The sequence below is a fragment of the Anastrepha obliqua genome, chromosome 1 (genome assembly GCF_027943255.1).
Source record: "Anastrepha obliqua isolate idAnaObli1 chromosome 1, idAnaObli1_1.0, whole genome shotgun sequence".
NCBI lineage: Eukaryota > Metazoa > Arthropoda > Insecta > Diptera > Tephritidae > Anastrepha > Anastrepha obliqua.
The window spans coordinates 58,311,929-58,330,917 of record NC_072892.1 but is presented as its reverse complement, the minus strand read 5'-3'; the positions used below and the strand labels follow the sequence as shown (position 1 = coordinate 58,330,917).

Here is an 18,989-nt window from a genome sequence, read left to right as displayed (position 1 = left end):
GTGACTGGGGTCTCGAGATATAGGTCAAAACGTGGACCCGGGTAACCTTTGGTTGTGTATGTACAATATGGGTATCAAATGAAAGCTGTTGATAAGTGCTTTAATATGGGGTAATTTTCATACCTATTGATGACTAGGGTCTGGAAATATATGCCAAAACATGGACCCGCCGTGTCTTTGCACCGAATTAAACCAAACTTACACACATTGTTAAGGAGGTATTGAAGATGGTTTCCGTATAGTTTGGATACCTATTGGTAGATAGGGTCTCGAGATATAGGTCCAAACGTGGACCCGGGTAACCTTCGGATGTGTATGTACAATATGGGTATCAAATGGAAGCTGTTGGTGAATGCTTTAGTTCAGAGTATTTCCATCCGCACCGTGACTAGGGTCTCGAGATAGAGACCAAAACGTGGACCCTAGAATGTGTTTGTACAATATGGATATCAAATGAAAGCTGTTGATAAGTGCTTTAATACGGGGTAATCTTCATACCTATTGATGACTAGGGTCTCGAAATATATGCCAAAACGTGGACCCGCCGTGTCTTTGAACCGAATTAAACCAAACTTACACACATTGTTAAGTAGATATTGAAGATGATTTCCGTATAGTTTGAATACCTATTGGTAGATAGGGTCTCGAGATATAGGTCAAAACGTGGACCCGGGTAACCTTCGGACGTGTATGTACAATATGGGTATCAAATGGAAGCTGTTGGTGAATGCTTTAGTTCAGAGTATTTTTCATGCCGCTCCGTGACTGGGGTCTCGAGATATAGGTCAAAACGTGGACCCGGGTAACCTTTGGTTGTGTATGTACAATATGGGTATCAAATGAAAGCTGTTGATAAGTGCTTTAATATGGGGTAATTTTCATACCTATTGATGACTAGGGTCTGGAAATATATGCCAAAACGTGGACCCGCCGTGTCTTTGCACCGAATTAAACCAAACTTACACACATTGTTAAGGAGGTATTGAAGATGGTTTCCGTATAGTTTGGATACCTATTGGTAGATAGGGTCTCGAGATATAGGTCAAAACGTGGACCCGGGTAACCTTCGGATGTGTATGTACAATATGGGTATCAAATGAAAGCTGTTGATAAGTGCTTTAATATGGGGTAATTTTCATACCTATTGATGACTAAGGTCTGGAAATATATGCCAAAACGTGGACCCGCCGTGTCTTTGCACCGAATTAAACCAAACTTACACACATTGTTAAGGAGGTATTGAAGATGGTTTCCGTATAGTTTGGATTCCTATTGGTAGATAGGGTCTCGAGATATAGGTCAAAACGTGGACCCGGGTAACCTTCGGATGTGTATGTACAATATGGGTATCAAATTGAAGCTGTTGGTGAATGCTTTAGTACAGAGTATTTTTCATGCCGCTCCGTGACTGGGGTCTCGAGATATAGGTCAAAACGTGGACCCGGGTAACCTTTGGTTGTGTATGTACAATATGGGTATCAAATGAAAGCTGTTGATAAGTGCTTTAATATGGGGTAATTTTCATACCTATTGATGACTAGGGTCTGGAAATATATGCCAAAACGTGGACCCGCCGTGTCTTTGCACCGAATTAAACCAAACTTACACACATTGTTAAGGAGGTATTGAAGATGGTTTCCGTATAGTTTGGATACCTATTGGTAGATAGGGTCTCGAGATATAGGTCAAAACGTGGACCCGGGTAACCTTCGGATGTGTATGTACAATATGGGTATCAAATGGAAGCTGTTGGTGAATGCTTTAGTTCAGAGTATTTCCATCCGCTCCGTGACTAGGGTCTCGAGATAGAGACCAAAACGTGGACCCTAGAATGTGTTTGTACAATATGGATATCAAATGAAAGCTGTTGATAAGTGCTTTAATACGGGGTAATCTTCATACCTATTGATGACTAGGGTCTCGAAATATATGCCAAAACGTGGACCCGCCGTGTCTTTGAACCGAATTAAACCAAACTTACACACATTGTTAAGTAGATATTGAAGATGATTTCCGTATAGTTTGAATACCTATTGGTAGATAGGGTCTCGAGATATAGGTCAAAACGTGGACCCGGGTAACCTTCGGATGTGTATGTACAATATGGGTATCAAATGGAAGCTGTTGGTGAATGCTTTAGTTCAGAGTATTTTTCATGCCACTCCGTGACTAGGGTCTCGAGATAGAGACCAAAACGTGGAGCCTAGAATGTGTTTGTACAATATGGATATCAAATTGAAGCTGTTGGGGAATGCTTTAGTACAGAGTATTTTTCATGCCGCTCCGTGACTGGGGTCTCGAGATATAGGTCAAAACGTGGACCCGGGTAACCTTTGGTTGTGTATGTACAATATGGGTATCAAATGAAAGCTGTTGATAAGTGCTTTAATACGGGGTAATTTTCATACCTATTGATGACTAGGGTCTCGAAATATATGCCAAAACGTGGACCCGCCGTGTCTTTGCACCGAATTAAACCAAACTTACGCACATTGTTAAGTAAGTATTGAAAATGGGTTTCGTAAAGTTTGGTTGTAATTCGGAGCACTGGCAACGGGTACAGCGTTCTTTTGAACCATCCATAATGTCGCTTACTTTTTTAACGCTTGGGGCGGAACTGAACTGTCAAATTGACAGTGTGAGTTACAATGGGTCTATATTTCTTTCTGATTTGGATGCCATAAGGAAAAAACGTAAGTGCAACATGTAAAAATTGTTTGTGAATTTTTTTGGAGTGGATTTTGGAACAGTGAATAATTTCTTACGAAATTTGAGAATTTAATGTGAAATCCGAATGAAATTATGTGTTCGTGAAAAAAAAATTTTTTTCGTTTTTTTTTTTGAAAAATATAAATGGATAATGGTTAAAAAAGCTCCAATGCTTAATAAAACATATAAATTGCAACGAAAAATTCATGGATGATCAGGAAAAAAGACGATTGTTTATTCATATGCGTTGATTTGACATTTAAAAACAATCTTCTTTTTTCCTGATTTTCAATTTATATTTTATATTTACTCAAAAACAAATAAAAAAACAAAAAATATTGTTTATGCCAAAGCGCTTGAATAAAGAATAAAGAAATAAATAATATGAAAATCATATATTTTCTGTTCTAAACCATATCTATTCTATTTTAGTGTGCCCAGCGAAGGGGGCCGGGTTTGCTAGTGTACCATATTTTTAAAAACACACTTTGTTCTACAGAGAGAACGAACTGGCATAAAGCTACGGCGACACGCTCATGCGTTTACTGTCCAGCAGCTTATATGTGTGCGTGCTGGGTGACGCACGTACTTGTTTCGTGTCACACATACTTGTTGTCGGCTTTGCATGATGAAAATCAAAAATTTAAGATTTTTTCGCGGGCAAGCGTCACACATAAAACTGAGTGAATTATTATAAAGCTAAATAAAACTGATTGAATTGAATGAATGGAATATTCCGGCTTTGAAAGTATTCGATGTGGTACCAGCTGGTGGTAGCAGAGGAAGAGGAAGGCCTCCTCTGCGTTGGAAAGATCAGGTATCAGCACGATAAAGAAACGCTTTGTTAAACTCGGCCAAAATCGCGTAAGCGGTTATCCCGGATATCCCAATTAAGAAGAAGAATAAGAATTATTGAACTAATTTTAAAAATCTGTATATTTTACAAAATTATAAACATGACTTTTAATTAGAACAGGCTAAAAAAAATGTCATGAAAAAAGAACTGAAACTCCGAGACTAAATAACAAAAAACAAATGCTAAATCAAGTTACGAAAATGGTAATCTAGCCATACTGGTGCTAAAACGACGTAACGCATTGTCAAATTCGGTGGGGGCAAAGTAACGGTACCACGATAGGCGCCATCTCATTATTCTTTCCATCATGGGGCTACTCATTCCACGAAGATTTAACGTTCTCTGTCATAGGTTTTCCTGATGTATAATTTTTGCAGGCTAAAATTTCCCCAACACAAAATTAGCGTCTCTCTTGCATCGAACTGTCACTTTACTCGTGCAATTTTTAAATGATGGATTTTATGGCGTTAACGAACGCTTACTTGCATAACTTAGGAATAACAATTACAAGTTTTCGTAATTGTTGTTGTTGGCTATTATTATATTGTAGTTGTTGTTAGAAATTCGCAACTTTGCATATAATGGCATATCGGGAAGGCAAAAATACTGTAGTCCCTCATGAACTGAACATGCACGCCATAGTGGAAGCATATACTATGCTTTGCTCTCATAGAGTTCGAACCAGCGGATGTTAAACGCTTTAGTAGTTTTACAGCGACCCTGGGATGTCGATGACTTGTCTGCATTCTCCAGCCTGGCTGCTTTAATGCAGCCTGGTATGGCCACCCACTGCTGTATTAACCGCACGCGGCTTGGTTGATTGCAACGCTTCACTTCCAATTAGCTTATGGTCATAAAAACTAAAATAACAAATGCTTGAAGAATGTAATTATTTTTTGTGTTTGCGACTTAATTTATTTCACCTATTTTACAATTTGAGCAAGAACTCATATGCATACACACATATGCACATACAAACATATGCTCTTGACCATGTATACACATGTGTATGCACATTTGAGTAGAGAGCACGAAGAGCCATGCCGAGCGCAACCAGCACCGGTGACTATTATTGAACAGAGCCAACTTCTAGCGCGACGTATTGATTATATTTTAGTTTGTTGGGAATATTGCTTCAGAAAAGTCAATTTTTGGAATACGTCCTCCAGACAAGTGTGAATTTGTTTTATCAATTGGTGAAATAGTAAAATAGAAATGGCAAACGATAACTTAACTGCAGTGTTGCACGGCGTTGAAGATTTACGTTTGGTGAGTTTTTAACGGTAATTAAAGAATTTCTTAAGAATGTGGTAGGATTTCCCAATTAAGCTATTTTTGAAATAAAATAGGTATAAAAAATCGCCAGGCTTTGAGAAAAATTAAATTTTGAGTGTTTATTATTAATTTCCGGATTTCCTGGGTAGGAAGAGAACTCAAGAACTCCCTGCATGTGAGAGGTTAATTTAAGGGGGGAAGCTGGTCTAGAGCGCAAAAAATGGGCATATTTTATGAATTTATTTTGACTCAACAAAGGAATCAATCGAAAATCTGTGAAATAGGTTTAATAATATAGCTTTCATGGCACAAATACAAAATTTTTCGTCTGAATTAATTTCAAAATGGCCGCTGTCCAGCAGTTCTCCTAAGGCGCCTTTTTTCTAGTGGGTCCATTGCCGTAGACGTAAACTCCTTAATTTTTGTCCTGGATCAAAAAATAAAATTTTTTTAGTTTCTATATAACAACAGAAAGAAACGTACGTAGGATTTTTTCGATATTTTGTTTTTTCGCGAAATGGTGCACGTTTGAACAAAAAGTTACAATTTTCACTATAAAGAACGACATAAAATTGTTGAATAAAAAAAAATTATGTAATATAAATAAAAAATCCTACGTACTTCTCCGGAGAAAGGTATTTCAAATGTATTGTCAAAATTTCGTAAGAATCGGTAAAGATTTGTTCGAGTTATGTCTTCGGCCAGTTAAAAAAAGTTATTTCGAGAAAAACGCGTTTAAAGTTGTAAGTATTGTTCGGGGCATACCTGCGAGGCACTGCCGTCGAATGAAAAATTTGGGTATATTATTTCTAACACCCTAAAGCACCTTTTAAGACAAAAAAAATTTTTCGATTTTTTCAAAATTCTAGACCAGCTTCCCCCCTGAAGAAAAACAAGTTGTACAGGAGGATAATTGAACACTTGGTACAAAAGTGTTTAAATTTTTGGAATTATATATATATATAAATATATTTATAAATAAATATATGTATTTAATATTTTAATTATTTCATAACGTTCCGACTGGCTACACGAATTAAGTATTTTTACATCCGCTGTTAATGAATAAGGGGAAGCATGAAGTATTTAAAGGCAATTGCTCAATTAAAATATAACACAAAAATTGGTCTTTATTCTAATTTATGTGAAAAAAAAATAATAGCATGACACTCAGCACTTTGCCTAGTTTAGGCCAGACTTTCTCTGCAACTTGAGATTGGCTTATTGATTCTTACGCACACTTTGAAAGCCGCCCGAGGCAAATCGCTTTGGTGATAAACTTTCGGAAAGATGGAAATGCACTCGGAGGTTTGCAATTCCCCTCAGTGGGGCATTCATTATATTCCTGTAAGCTACCGACAGCCGACGTTGACGTAAAATTCAGATAACACAGAAAACACGAACATTGGACAACAATACGCTCTTTTTGTAGCTGCATCCGAATAGGGCCCCCCTTACATATTATATAGTTATGTACATTAGTACATATTTTAATATTTATTTCCCCAATCGAGTGCAGAGGTGTCAAGGTGATATGTACATACGATATCTACCCTAGTCGAGTAGTGGGACTTTTTCGATTCGTTATAACAGCTACTTAACATACGTATTAAGTTTTAAACGCTTTAATGTTGGTTCTTATCATTTAAGACCTTTATTTTATTTTCACCAATGCAATCGGTAATTACTAATGCACTTGAAAATGTTAATCGTGAAACTACAGATAAGTTAATTTTTTCTTAATGCTAGTCAGAGTATAATTTGGTATTTTCATAAACGTCTACATATGTATGTATATCAACAACCTTTTTATGCCCTTCTCGTTTTTTATGATCATCGAAGCTCTTAATACGCGACACAATCGCAAACACTTATTTATAATAGGGTTTTTTTTTTTGAATTTAGGAATGTCTCTACATGTCCGAGTATAATTTATCAGAGAATAAACAAAAAAAAAATATTATATGTGCATCTCTCCAAAAAAGATTCACTTGGTTGTTGTTTTGAATTGTTGCCCATATGTTATGCTTCTTCTCATGTTATATCATGCTAAATGGTGCTACGTGACATTATTGTGAAATTCGTCTTTTATTTTCTGGTAAGCAACAAAAAAAAATAACAGTAAGTTGATTTTTTGCTGTTCATTTTTCGCACTTTCACTCTCTGTCCAGTTCTCGAGACTTTGTATACAAAAAACATACTAATAAGAATTACTCATTTCACATGAGCTGAGTGATATTACTAGTTACTAAATTCATTTATGAGCTCCCAATACACTATTCAAAAAGTATTAGTAAAAATATCAAATATATTATGTGCAAATATACATACATGCATATGTTCTTTAAACAAACCTTTTGTACATGTACTCACTTATATGCAAATATGTATATACCTATGTATGTACTTTCATGAATATTTCATTAGTATAGATCGAGTTCTAAGCCAATCAACGAAATTGATTTGCAAAGTCACAGGGCAGTTTATCTCTTGCATTAGTTTAATTCACTACGGGTAATATACACGTACACCTGCATATGAATAAGTATGTATGAATATACATATGTATGGTGTTTAATTTCGTTGTGGGCTCGTCTCCGCTCTTAGCTTTAATCGGCGCTAAGAATGTTTATCACGTTCATACGAGTATACATACATACACCTGTATGCATGCATTTCTATTATTTCTGTATAAATGGAATTTTGTTAAGCAAAACACGATTTTGGATAATAAATATTGAAGAATTATTTTAAATTGATCTCTATACAAATAAAGCGTATTAATAATAGGGATTTCTAAGAACATGCTTATGTACACACATATACATACATATATATTTTATTGTGGGGGGGAAAAAGAAATCCATTATTTTGTCGGTAGATGGCTGTAGTGATCGATATCTCGTAAAGTACCAATCAAATAATTTAAAGTTTATGATCGTTGTCAAGGTGACATTTCAGTTGTGAATTACAGGGTGTTAACAATAGAAGTCAACAAAGAGAAAATTCGGTACATTTAACAGTTTTTCTTTGATTAAGGCGAAAATGCACGCCGGGCCGCTGAAATTGTAAATAATGTTTATGTTGCTGATACTATAACAGCTAATTACTTGCAATTTCGGTTTCGTCGATTCCGTTCAGGCATTTTTGATGTTAAAGAAAATGTCGCCCATTAACTAGAGGTCGACCATAAAACAATTTTAAACCATTTATGCAAAAACAATGGATTTCTTCTTCCCCAAACTAATATATATATAAATATATATGTAAGTATGTATGTACGTACAAGGTGACGCAAAATTAATCACCCAAAATGCCGATTTATAATTTTGCAAATGGTATCGTATGCCAATCATATTTGACACTATTGCATTAAACAACTGCAGTATAAAAACAAGCAAGTACTCCATTGCGTTAGAGTTAAAATCTAGATTTCCATCACTCAAAATCATTTTGTTTTAAAAATTGAATGATTAATTTTGCCACATCTTGTACATATACAATAGTATTATAAAGGGCCTTTCAAAAATGACGCCTAGATGTCGGTAGTGAATAATTCCTATACTATTTATGTACATATGTCATCTTTGGCATTAGTCAAGTAGACAGATGTACAATTTTAACCATGGATACAAATCGTTGAAATTATTGAAACTTTTATGAAAATGGTCCTTGAACATTTTTTGTTGTTTTATTTTAAAACAACATCTATGCACGTCCTCTTTAGTATGATTGAGTACGAATGATAGAGTACATGGTTGCGCCTTCCGAATTCGCTGTGTCGTAAAAGCCCATGAATAAACAAACAAATTATTTGTTTATGAAGTGGAAGAGTAGGCGAAAGTAATGGAAACAACCAAACACAAGAAATTATACGCACACACACACTCATTTTCTTGCCACGGCGTCTTCCGCATAAAATCGCAAACAAACTGTATTTGGAGGTTTTATATTCATTCGTGCTTTTAGAATTTATCTCGCGGCACTTCTTTATAGTTATTTCCCTTCCTTTTGTTTTGCTCGTTTGTTTTGTATTGGAAAGCGAACTGACGTCAGACTGCAAGGTCGAAATCGCGAAAAATAAAGAACTGTTTGGGGAAGCCGCCACCTATAGTACTCAATTCGCCTTGTGATTGCTTACATTAAACCAGAAAATTAAATGGTTTATATTAAAGTGAGGAGCACCTCCTGGAAAATATAAATTAATATATGTAATTCAATTTATTGCGACTCGTGGATAGCGAAAATTAAAGACGGCTTCGAAAAAGTAAGGTGTACTGCTGACGATTTTTGACCGACTTTGACCGACTTTTGACCTTTATTATATGAGCATTTGGGTAATGATTACACTTTTTATTTCCAAAAGCGATCTTGCGTTCATTATTTACTATATACAGATAATTGCGTATTTTTTTGAAGCTCAGTAATGAGTTCTACTAGAGTAAAGATTTAGTTTTTTCTGTTTTCATCTAGTTTTTTGAAATTTTTTATTATTTTACTGAATAAGGAGCTGTTATTTTTTTTTTTGTTTTTCTATTCCACTTTCTTTCAATCTTTTGGTATTTTTATTTTCATATACAAATACATACATACATATGTACATACATATTCACATATAACTTCTCAATACGCTATTCAAGAGAAATGTAGTAAAAATATTAAAATACAAAATACGAAATACTGTGTACGTACAACTTTTATCTATACATATATGTACATATATACATATGTACGAGTATGTACACATTTGTTTAGCATAGATCTGCTGCTATAACATTCCGTGACATTGGTCTTCAAAATCACTCGTCAGCAAACCACGGTGGGGTAGCTCATTATCAGCTCTGCTGTATGGCCCGACATTCATGGAGCAGTGCTCGGCACTCTCACAAAGTTGTACAGTTTGTCTCTTATAGTCTAATTTACTGCAGGGAATATACACGTACACCTGCATATGTATGTTTGAATATTTGTATGTCTTTTATATGTGTTTAATTTCGTTGTGGGCTCGTCTGCGCTCTTAGCTTTGATCGGCGCTAAGAATGCGTAACAAGTTCATTCACATACATGTGTACACATGTGTATGTGCATACATGCATTTGTTTTGTGGAATTTTGTTAAGCAACAAATGATTTTAAATAGTAAATATTTAAGAACTCTTTCAAGGTTATTGCTATATATGTACATAAAACTTATTAATGATAAAGATACCAGTATCTGCAAGTAAATAAACACAAGTTTATTATGATTGGAATTTTTATGCTCATAAAATGATATCGCGGCTATTGTGTATTGAAAACTGTCATATGGTTTTAAGTAGTTGGGGCGAAGAAAGGAGTTTTCTTTTAGTGTTTGAAATTTGTTAAAATTGTTAGCGAAATTAATTACGGTCTAATTAGTTTCAATTAATAGTCAAATACTCAAGTGTCACGTATGATTGTCTTCTACTTGGCTTACCAATTAAATGAAAGCTTATTGCATTCACAAATTTTAATTACCACTGCCGACAGTCGATTTGAATACACCTTCGCGTGTGTTAACTTTCACTTTGGGCAGCATTCTGAGCTCCAAATCGTCTAGTCTTTAGAGAAATAACCATCAAGAATGTTAGAATAAAAGACGCGTTTTTCGGAAGACGCCATCTTCTGAATTCTCTGCATCGTGCATCCCCGTTATTGGCATTGAGAACTACCTTTATGTGACTAAATCCGCAAATTGACCTTTGTTTGGAAATTTCCGCCTTTGCGAAATTCATTACCCTTTAAGTCCATTTCGATGATCTTTATGGTAATAAATGAATCGAACTCAATACTTCTGTCTTGCTTGAGTAGAAGATTTGCTTACGATTTGGGCCAAAACTTGCTAAAACTGATTCAACATATACATACATACATATAAATACGTACATATTTCTGAATAAGGTGTGTTCAAAAAGTAAGTTGAACTTTCAAATGTTTGACGTGATAACGTCTTATAATTCGATTTAACAGGCTGCACGCACGAAAAAATGTGTCGTTACCTTGCTCATTGCCGTTACCTTGCTCATTTGTCGTTACCTTGCTCATTGCCGTTACCTTGAATGAACTGCAAGCGAAAGCGCGGAGCGAACGACAAAGCAAACAAAGCAAACGAACGGCACCGTTCGACATCTTGCTCTCTCCTACTTAAGTGAGCGTATATGTGTATGCGCTATAAATTCATATTTTTACTATTTGCATAAATTCACGTATTTCTATTTGCATATGCCTTCTTATTGATTATTATTAATTTGATTTACTTGAAAATTTTAAAATAAAACCAAGTTTGTTAATAATACCTGTTGTTTTAATATTATTATTATTTTTTGACGTGATAACGTCTTATAATTCTATGTAGCCGGCTGCACGCACCAAAAAATGCGTCGTTATCTTGCTCATGCGTCGTTACCTTGCTTGAACAGCATGTTATGTTATGATACGTTATGTTATGTTATGTTTTCTTATGTTATGTTATGTTATGTTATGTTATGTTATGTTATGTTATGTTATGTTATGTTATGTTATGTTATGTTATGTTATGTTATGTTATGTTATGTTATGTTATGTTATGTTATGTTATGTTATGTTATGTTATGTTATGTTAAAGTATATTAAATATGTTATGTTAATGTTAACTCATTCTCTATATCCATACAAAATATCTATCAAACAAATAAAATTAAAATTTTCTTTTGAAAAATGCTACCATTCAATCAGTATTTTCTTATGACGTTATCACGTTAAACTATCGTCAGTAAACCGACTTTACAGACAACCTCTTTTTGTTACTTTGCAGGAGACAAAACAGATTTTAATGAATAAGTAATTATTTTTCAACAAAAATTAAAAATTACCTTTCTTTTTCAACACACCTCGTATTAATGAATTTCTTTAAATAGGAAGTGTTAAGCATATTTTGAAAATTTCGATTTTTGTGAGATAAATCAGGTGAGTCATACACATACCTACACAGTTAATCGTCTCTGAGCGAATTTGATAGAATCAGCTGATGAGCGGATGTCCCTTGGGATGTGTTTACAAAAAAACTGAGATTGTGTTGGTGATTTACGAAAAAAATCAACCAATAACAAATAACTTCGTTGCCATCAGAACGACTGGTTGGACGAGAGTGTGAATTATCGTACAAATTTCGGCTGTCAACATGCTTCGTTGGTATTTGAACAACGACTGATTGGACGAGTGTGTGAATACATATGAAATGATCGTGCAGAATTCGGCTGCACAATCTCCCAAGTGGTGTGGCCAAAATTTCCCTCACAATTTTCCTCCCACTGGTAATCTATCATCCTTGGTTACTCGCAGCTATGGTGAAAGCTGTAGGCAAAACCTCGTAATCTTTCATCTTTGAATCATACCTAAGGAAGAAATACTCCAATGAAAATAATGTATTTTTTATTAAAGCCGTTATTAATTTTAAAATATGCACCATACGAAATACTAATTTAAATATTTATTATTTTCTTTCTAGGAACAACGTCCCATCCCAGAAATCGCTGATTATGGTTTGTGTTCTCACTGGACATTTGCAGACGGAAACTTATAAAGCTAAATTAAAATTTTTCTTACATCTCCCCTTTAGAGGTACTTTTAAAAATGGACTCCGTAGGTATTTGCGGCTCAGATGTGCACTATTTGGTCCATGGACGCATCGGTGATTTTGTGCTCAACAAGCCAATGATTATCGGACACGAAGCTTCTGGAGTAGTGGCTAAAGTGGGCAGCAAAGTGAAACATCTCGCTGTAGGCGATCGTGTTGCTTGTGAACCGGGTGTACCTTGCCGTTACTGCGACCACTGCAAGAATGGCCAATATAATCTCTGTCCCGACATGGTATTTTGCGCCACCCCACCCTATGACGGCAATCTCACGCGCTATTACAAACATGCTGCCGATTTTTGCTACAAATTGCCTGACCATGTGACCATGGAAGAAGGTGCACTGCTGGAACCACTGTCGGTTGGTGTACATGCTTGCCGTCGTGCCGGTGTTGGGCTTGGATCGAAGGTGCTTGTATTAGGTGCCGGTCCCATTGGTTTGGTAACGTTGCTGTCTGCGCAAGCAATGGGCGCAGAACAAATATTTATTACGGATTTGGTACAACAACGTTTAGATGTGGCTAAGGAGTTGGGTGCTACACATACATTACTGATGAATAAGGATGACACCGCAGAAGAGACGGCGAAAAAGATACATCAGATAATGGGCGTCGAACCAGATAAGGCGATCGATTGCTGTGGGGCTGAGTCAACGACACGTTTGAGCATTTTCGTGAGTGCGCTATGCTATGGAATATATTTAATCAACTATTTATTTATTATTGTACATTTATACATACATATGTATTTATAACATGTTTAAACATTTAGGCTACTCGCTCGGGAGGCTGTGTTGTGATTGTGGGCATGGGTGCTGCGGAGCCTAAAATTCCGCTGATTAACGCTTTGGCTCGTGAAGTCGATATACGCGGAGTATTCCGTTATTGCAATGAGTGAGTAGTCATCACTTTATAGTTATACTAAAATAAAAATTTTCTGACGATGAAAATACTCTATTAGCTATCCTGCTGCGCTGTCGTTAGTGGCTTCCGGCAAGGTAAATGTTAAACGACTGATTACCCACCACTTTGACATCACTGAGACAGCCAAGGCATTCGAGACGGCACGTTATGGACATGGTGGCGCCATCAAAGTGATGATACACGTACAACCAAAGGATACAAACAACAAAGTTTGAGTTAAGGTTAAGCTATTGCCGCTGTTGTAGAGTAAAAGTCCAATGCATTTGTAAATAAACATTTTTTTAATGATAATAAGAATCAAATGTCAAAAAAGTTATAAAAAGAAATTAAAAAAAATAGTGAAAAAAGTATAATAAAATACTTCTTTATATCAATATAAAATTCTGATGCATTCGTATTTCTTGGGAATAGTTATTAGCTATTTATTTATGAGAGCGCACAATTTCTGGCATATGCCGATGATATTCACACCATAAGCCTTAACAACCGCGCATTAGTTCTCCCTTTTCCAAACTGGATAATAAAGCAAAGCGAAAGGGTCTGGCAGTGAACGAGGACAAAACGAAGTACCTCCTATCATCAAACACAAAGTAGGCGTATTCACCTGATTTTGACATTGTAAACGACTTCGTTTATTTAGGAACCAGCATTAACACCGATAACAATGTCAGTCTTGAAACCCAACGGAAAATCTCTCTTGCCAACAAGTGCTACTTTCGACTAAGTAGGCAAATGAGTAGTAAAGTCCTTTCTTGACGAACAAAACTAACACACTACAAGGCTATCATCATGCCCGTCCTAACGTATGGCGCAGAAGCCTGGGTGATGACAATATCGGATGACAACGGACGCGTGTTGTAGTATTTGAGAGAAAGCTTCTGCCGAAGATTTTTGAATCTTTGCATTGATACAATGAGCTTTAAAACAAGCTTTACGACGACATAGACACAGTGCAGCGAATAAAGATTCAGCGACTTCGATGGCTGGATCATGTCGACCGAATGGATATAACCGCTTCGTCTCTGAAAGTATTCGATGCGGTCCAGCTGAAGGTAGCAAATACAAAAAAAGTCATTTTTTCAGGATTCCCATTGTTTATGGAACACTTTTCCATGCATGTGGCTACCTGGGCTGGCTTCAAAGTAGCGCATCCTTTCAACCCAGTTTTTCAATATCTTGGTGATGGCTTCTGGCCCACTCTCGCAAATTGCTTGTTCAATAATCTCCTTAAGAACATGAATCGTTAATGAAATATTTGGCGTAAAATCGGACCTTAGCGGCACTTCACAAAAAAAGTCGAACGGCATCAAATCACATCTCCAAGTTGGCCAATTGAAATCTCCGAGACGACTGATTACACGATTTCAGAACTTTGCGCGCAAAAGATCGATTTCGGTATGCGCTGTGTGACATGGTGCGCTACGACTCAATAACAGCAAAACTTTTAAGAGAATTACCAAAAGAAGCTATAATATTGTTGCTCAAATAATCATGATTTTAAAGTCAAGAAATAACTCAAATAATCCAAGTCATACTGGACTATCTCCAAACGACTGGAAAGCTAATTTTTCAAAGATTATCTCCCGTAAGTCAGTTGAATCCCAAACATCAAAGTCCACTGTCTCGTCAAACATATAAATAACGCTTTCGAACGTAAAGAATTTTGCACAGCGGATTTTTCAACATCTCTCAAGCTTGGTGCAGTGGCCTACTTTTCAAAGTAAAAAAATCTCTGCCAATAAAATGTTATAACTTTATAAACTCGTATCTTGCCGATGGACACTTTTTGCCAAACAAGGCGATGAAGTAACCAATATTCACATAATAAATGCTGGTGAGCCTCAAGGCTCCGTCCTAGGTTCTATATTATACCTGCTAGTCGCGCTTAATATGCGTGCCTCATCAGGTGCCCTAGCTGCAAATAAAGTCACGAACAAAGCATCTCTAAAATTGCAAACATGTCTTGATGATATTACCTCTTGGCTACAAAATTGGCTAATTAAAGCAAATGAGACTAAATCGATTCAAGTAAAATTTACAATCGTGAATACTGTAAAGTTCAATTGCATCGATATCCCAAAATCCAACGAAACTAAGTAATTAGACATCCATATGGACTCAAAACTCACTCGGAAATCTCACATCCTCACCAAAAAACAACTTTGGGTTTCAAACTTACCTCTCTATACGTTACTACACAAAAAATCCCAATTGTGCCTGCATAACAAAATTTTCTTGTATAAGGCCATTCTCAAACCCGTTTGGACATACGGGATCCACATATGCTATGGGGTACTGCAGCCAACTCAAATATCGAAATACTACAGAGATTTCAGTCTAATGTACTCAGGATATTAATAAATTACTTGTGGTATGTCCCCAACGTCCAAATCCACAGGGATCTCAAAATATATACATTGGCATAATGTTTAATTAGAGAAAACAGTCTTCATTAGAGGCTTAGAAGAAAATTAAAAATAAAAGAAAATACAATTTCAATAAACGTAATGTTTTAGCTATATTACACAAAATGGACTTTGGAAATAAGTTTCCAATATTTTCAGAGTTGTTCAAGTGTAAAACTATTAATTTTGTTTTACGGTGAAATGGTACATTGACTATCTTTCAAAATTCCCACGTGGAAAAGATGTCACTGTCAAAATAATATACCATAAAAAAGCACTATTTGGATCACCTGTTTATAGGTAGAAGAAATCTGTAATAAATGTTTTCTTTGTCACAACATCCTGGCTCGTCTGCTAGTGGCTAATTCAATGAAATCCGATCCAAGCAGAATTTGCATAAGGATAGATAAGTACTTACGTTATGGTCAGAAATTATTGAGTGTAAGTGATTTCCTTTTCTTGTCCGCTTGTCTACGGCGCAGTTTTCAGGTATGACTCTGCGGGCATACTTAACAGCCAGCTCGTAAGGGCTTCCTTCATTTTTTTCAAGCTTAGTTGTTAGAGTATATTCTGATAGGCTGTGTGGGCTCTACTAAAAAGAAGAACCTTCTATTAGACTGATACACTGATCAGGAAGCCATATGAGAAGATTTAAAGAACGCTCCCCCGAATGAATTTTGCTTTGGGAAAAAGAAGAAGATGGCAATATACACTAGACTTAGGTTTGTAAAAGTCTTCCAACTGCATCTCTAAATATTCACGTACGCAACTTCTGTTCAAAGCAGAAAAGTGGGGACGAATAATCCAGTTCAAGGATATTTAAAGGGAGATCTTAGTGGAAGTAAATTGAAACAAATAAGGGCCCAAGTACAATTAAAAATCTTGAGTGTGTATATGCCACTAGAGCAATGAGAGCATCATTCACGGCTATGCTTGAGGTGGCCCTTGAGCTTCCGTTCCTTCATTTAATTGTTAAGAAGAAAGTTCTACGTGACTATAGGCTCATCTACCATATAGACTCACTTCAATTGAAAGCAAGAAATCATAAGTGGTCTAACACTGCTGGGTACTGTATCTAATATTTATTCATCAAAATGCCACTCCGTACATAATTTCCAAATGCTACCTCTTAGCAGAGGCAAGTACAAATGAAACTTGAATGAAACCAACACCAAAACTGCAGTAAGTTCTGGTGTATTTTAAAAATATGATATCCCTTTACTCTCCTAGTTTGCTCCGGTATGAAAGGACACCTTGGCTTCCAACTGAAGGCGTAGCTGCAGGGTACCCAAAAAAGATCCGATTTTTGAATTCTATATAGAGTTTTACTTATATGATACGGCTGACTGGTGCTTATCTCTTTCTCACACTTCGAATACATGGAAAATTTTGCCATAAATGTTATTAAATAAAATGTTGTGGCAACTAATCTAATTAAGTTTTGTGCACTTGGCTACCATGACCTTATCTGATTTACACCTTATAAATATTTAAATACATATGTACTTGTATATAAAATACACCATACATACTAATTCCCATTTAAATCGTTATCATTTAAGCTAGAGATGGACATGCATTTCCGATGTTAGTGGTAAACCACAGTTTTAATATAATAAATACCGAGATGAGCGAGATTGAAAACCTATCTATAATTTGCCAATTTGATATGAAAAGATTGTAGAATTTTTATATTTTTATATGAAATTTGAAATTTGGATTTATATGATTTTTGTGAGAAAATGAATTATACTAAGAAAAACGGAAAATAATCAAAACTGGTCAAAACATTGAATCGATACTATTTGTCGCGGGTTGTATAAGTAGAAGTACGAGTATACGAAAGAGTAGTGAGCAACAGTAACAGCGGATCTAAAAACCACAGAACATACATTGGAGGAGTTTGGCACACAGCGAACCTATCCCATTGTTTTCAAAATTTTACTAACAGTTATTTATGCAGAATGATAGTAAGAATTTGCAGTGATGGCAAAGCCGAGTGGCAGATAGACGGCCAAGCTGATTCCTACAATAGGTAAATGAGTTCAAAGGAACTCTTCGGGGAAGTGGGCTATTTCATAACTAAGTTCCTCTCGGCCTTCCGGAACCGCATGGGTAAGGTAAGTGACCCCAGGTGCATATACTGCGAAACACCGAACGATGACGCCGAACACACGTTCATTAATTGCGACATGTGGCTCGTAGAAAGAGATGCTCTGAGGGAGCAGATTGGCGACATCGCGCCGACCAATGTGATCGACAAGATGCTTGAACGCGAGGATAACTAGAATGCGGAGATAGAAAGATACGCTGAAGGCGTATTACGAAGAAAAAAGATAGCAGTACAACAAAGTGAAGCCTCACAAGACAGAGAAATAAGAAAACGAGCCTATCGCTACAAGCATGTTGAACCCAGATGGTGGTGAATAGAACAGGTCCATTTCAAGAACGTCGTTCTAGGCCCACCCGAATTAATGCAGAAATTAGTCTCGAGAAGGAAGTCTCCCCATAGGAAGAGGGATTGTTTTAGTGGCCAAACCTCTCGACGCAGTAGACGACGGTCTTTGTAAGTGCCAAGGCATTTTGAACCCTACCTCACCCACCGAAAAAAAATTTAAAAATTTCAAGGTTTAAAACAAAAAACAAAAGTACTCTAATCGGTTGAGTTATTTTTGATTAGTTTCTGTTTGAAAATTAATTTCATGATTTAATACATTTTGGCTTATAAACACGTCTATTTTGTACGTTTATGCAATTTCTTTCGAAAAAAAAAAACCTTCTAAGAGAGACTAGTTACACATAGAAATAAACCCTTTGCAAATAGGAGCATTCTATGCATAGTTATTAGCATACATACATACATATTTGGGACTTTATAAGATTTAGGAAAGATCTTTAGTGTAGGGTCTAGCTTTTTCCTCTTATACCCTATGATCAGAAAGTACCGGGAATGTTTAATTTAAACGAACCGCGCACGCGGGAACCGGTCCATATTTTTTTCTTATGTTGGTAGGACTGTAAGACACACATTTGTCATTTTTTAGCGCCAGCGCATTATTAGTGTCTGCCTGTCCCGCGCAAACGGCCGGAAATGTGGACAAGCAATTATTGGATTTTGCATGATGATAATACGCCATCGCACCCAGCCCAAATTGTGCTGGATTATTTGACCAAACAACAAGTGTATACCA

The 18,989-nt window shown here is 36.2% G+C and overlaps 1 protein-coding gene across 1 annotated transcript; it reads left to right on the top strand.

The window, feature by feature from the left end:
- The first annotated feature begins 4,671 nt into the window (after positions 1 to 4,671).
- On the top strand, positions 4,672 to 13,717 carry LOC129253090 (sorbitol dehydrogenase-like). The gene is made up of 5 exons (XM_054891335.1): positions 4,672 to 4,834; positions 12,344 to 12,377; positions 12,455 to 13,143; positions 13,242 to 13,363; positions 13,431 to 13,717. The coding sequence occupies exons 1-5, from the start codon at positions 4,781 to 4,783 to the stop codon at positions 13,606 to 13,608; spliced, it is 1,077 nt and encodes a 358-aa protein (XP_054747310.1). The 5' UTR covers positions 4,672 to 4,780; the 3' UTR covers positions 13,609 to 13,717.
- The last annotated feature ends 5,272 nt before the right edge of the window (positions 13,718 to 18,989 follow it).

Excerpts from the sequence above, each read along its gene's own strand:
- LOC129253090 (XM_054891335.1), top strand. The coding sequence starts at position 4,781 with ATGGCAAACGATAACTTAACTGCAGTGTTGCACGGCGTTGAAGATTTA. Across the intron at positions 4,835-12,343 it reads GCGTTGAAGATTTACGTTTG|GAACAACGTCCCATCCCAGA; the intron begins GTGAGTTTTTAA and ends TTTTCTTTCTAG. Across the intron at positions 13,364-13,430 it reads GTATTCCGTTATTGCAATGA|CTATCCTGCTGCGCTGTCGT; the intron begins GTGAGTAGTCAT and ends ATACTCTATTAG.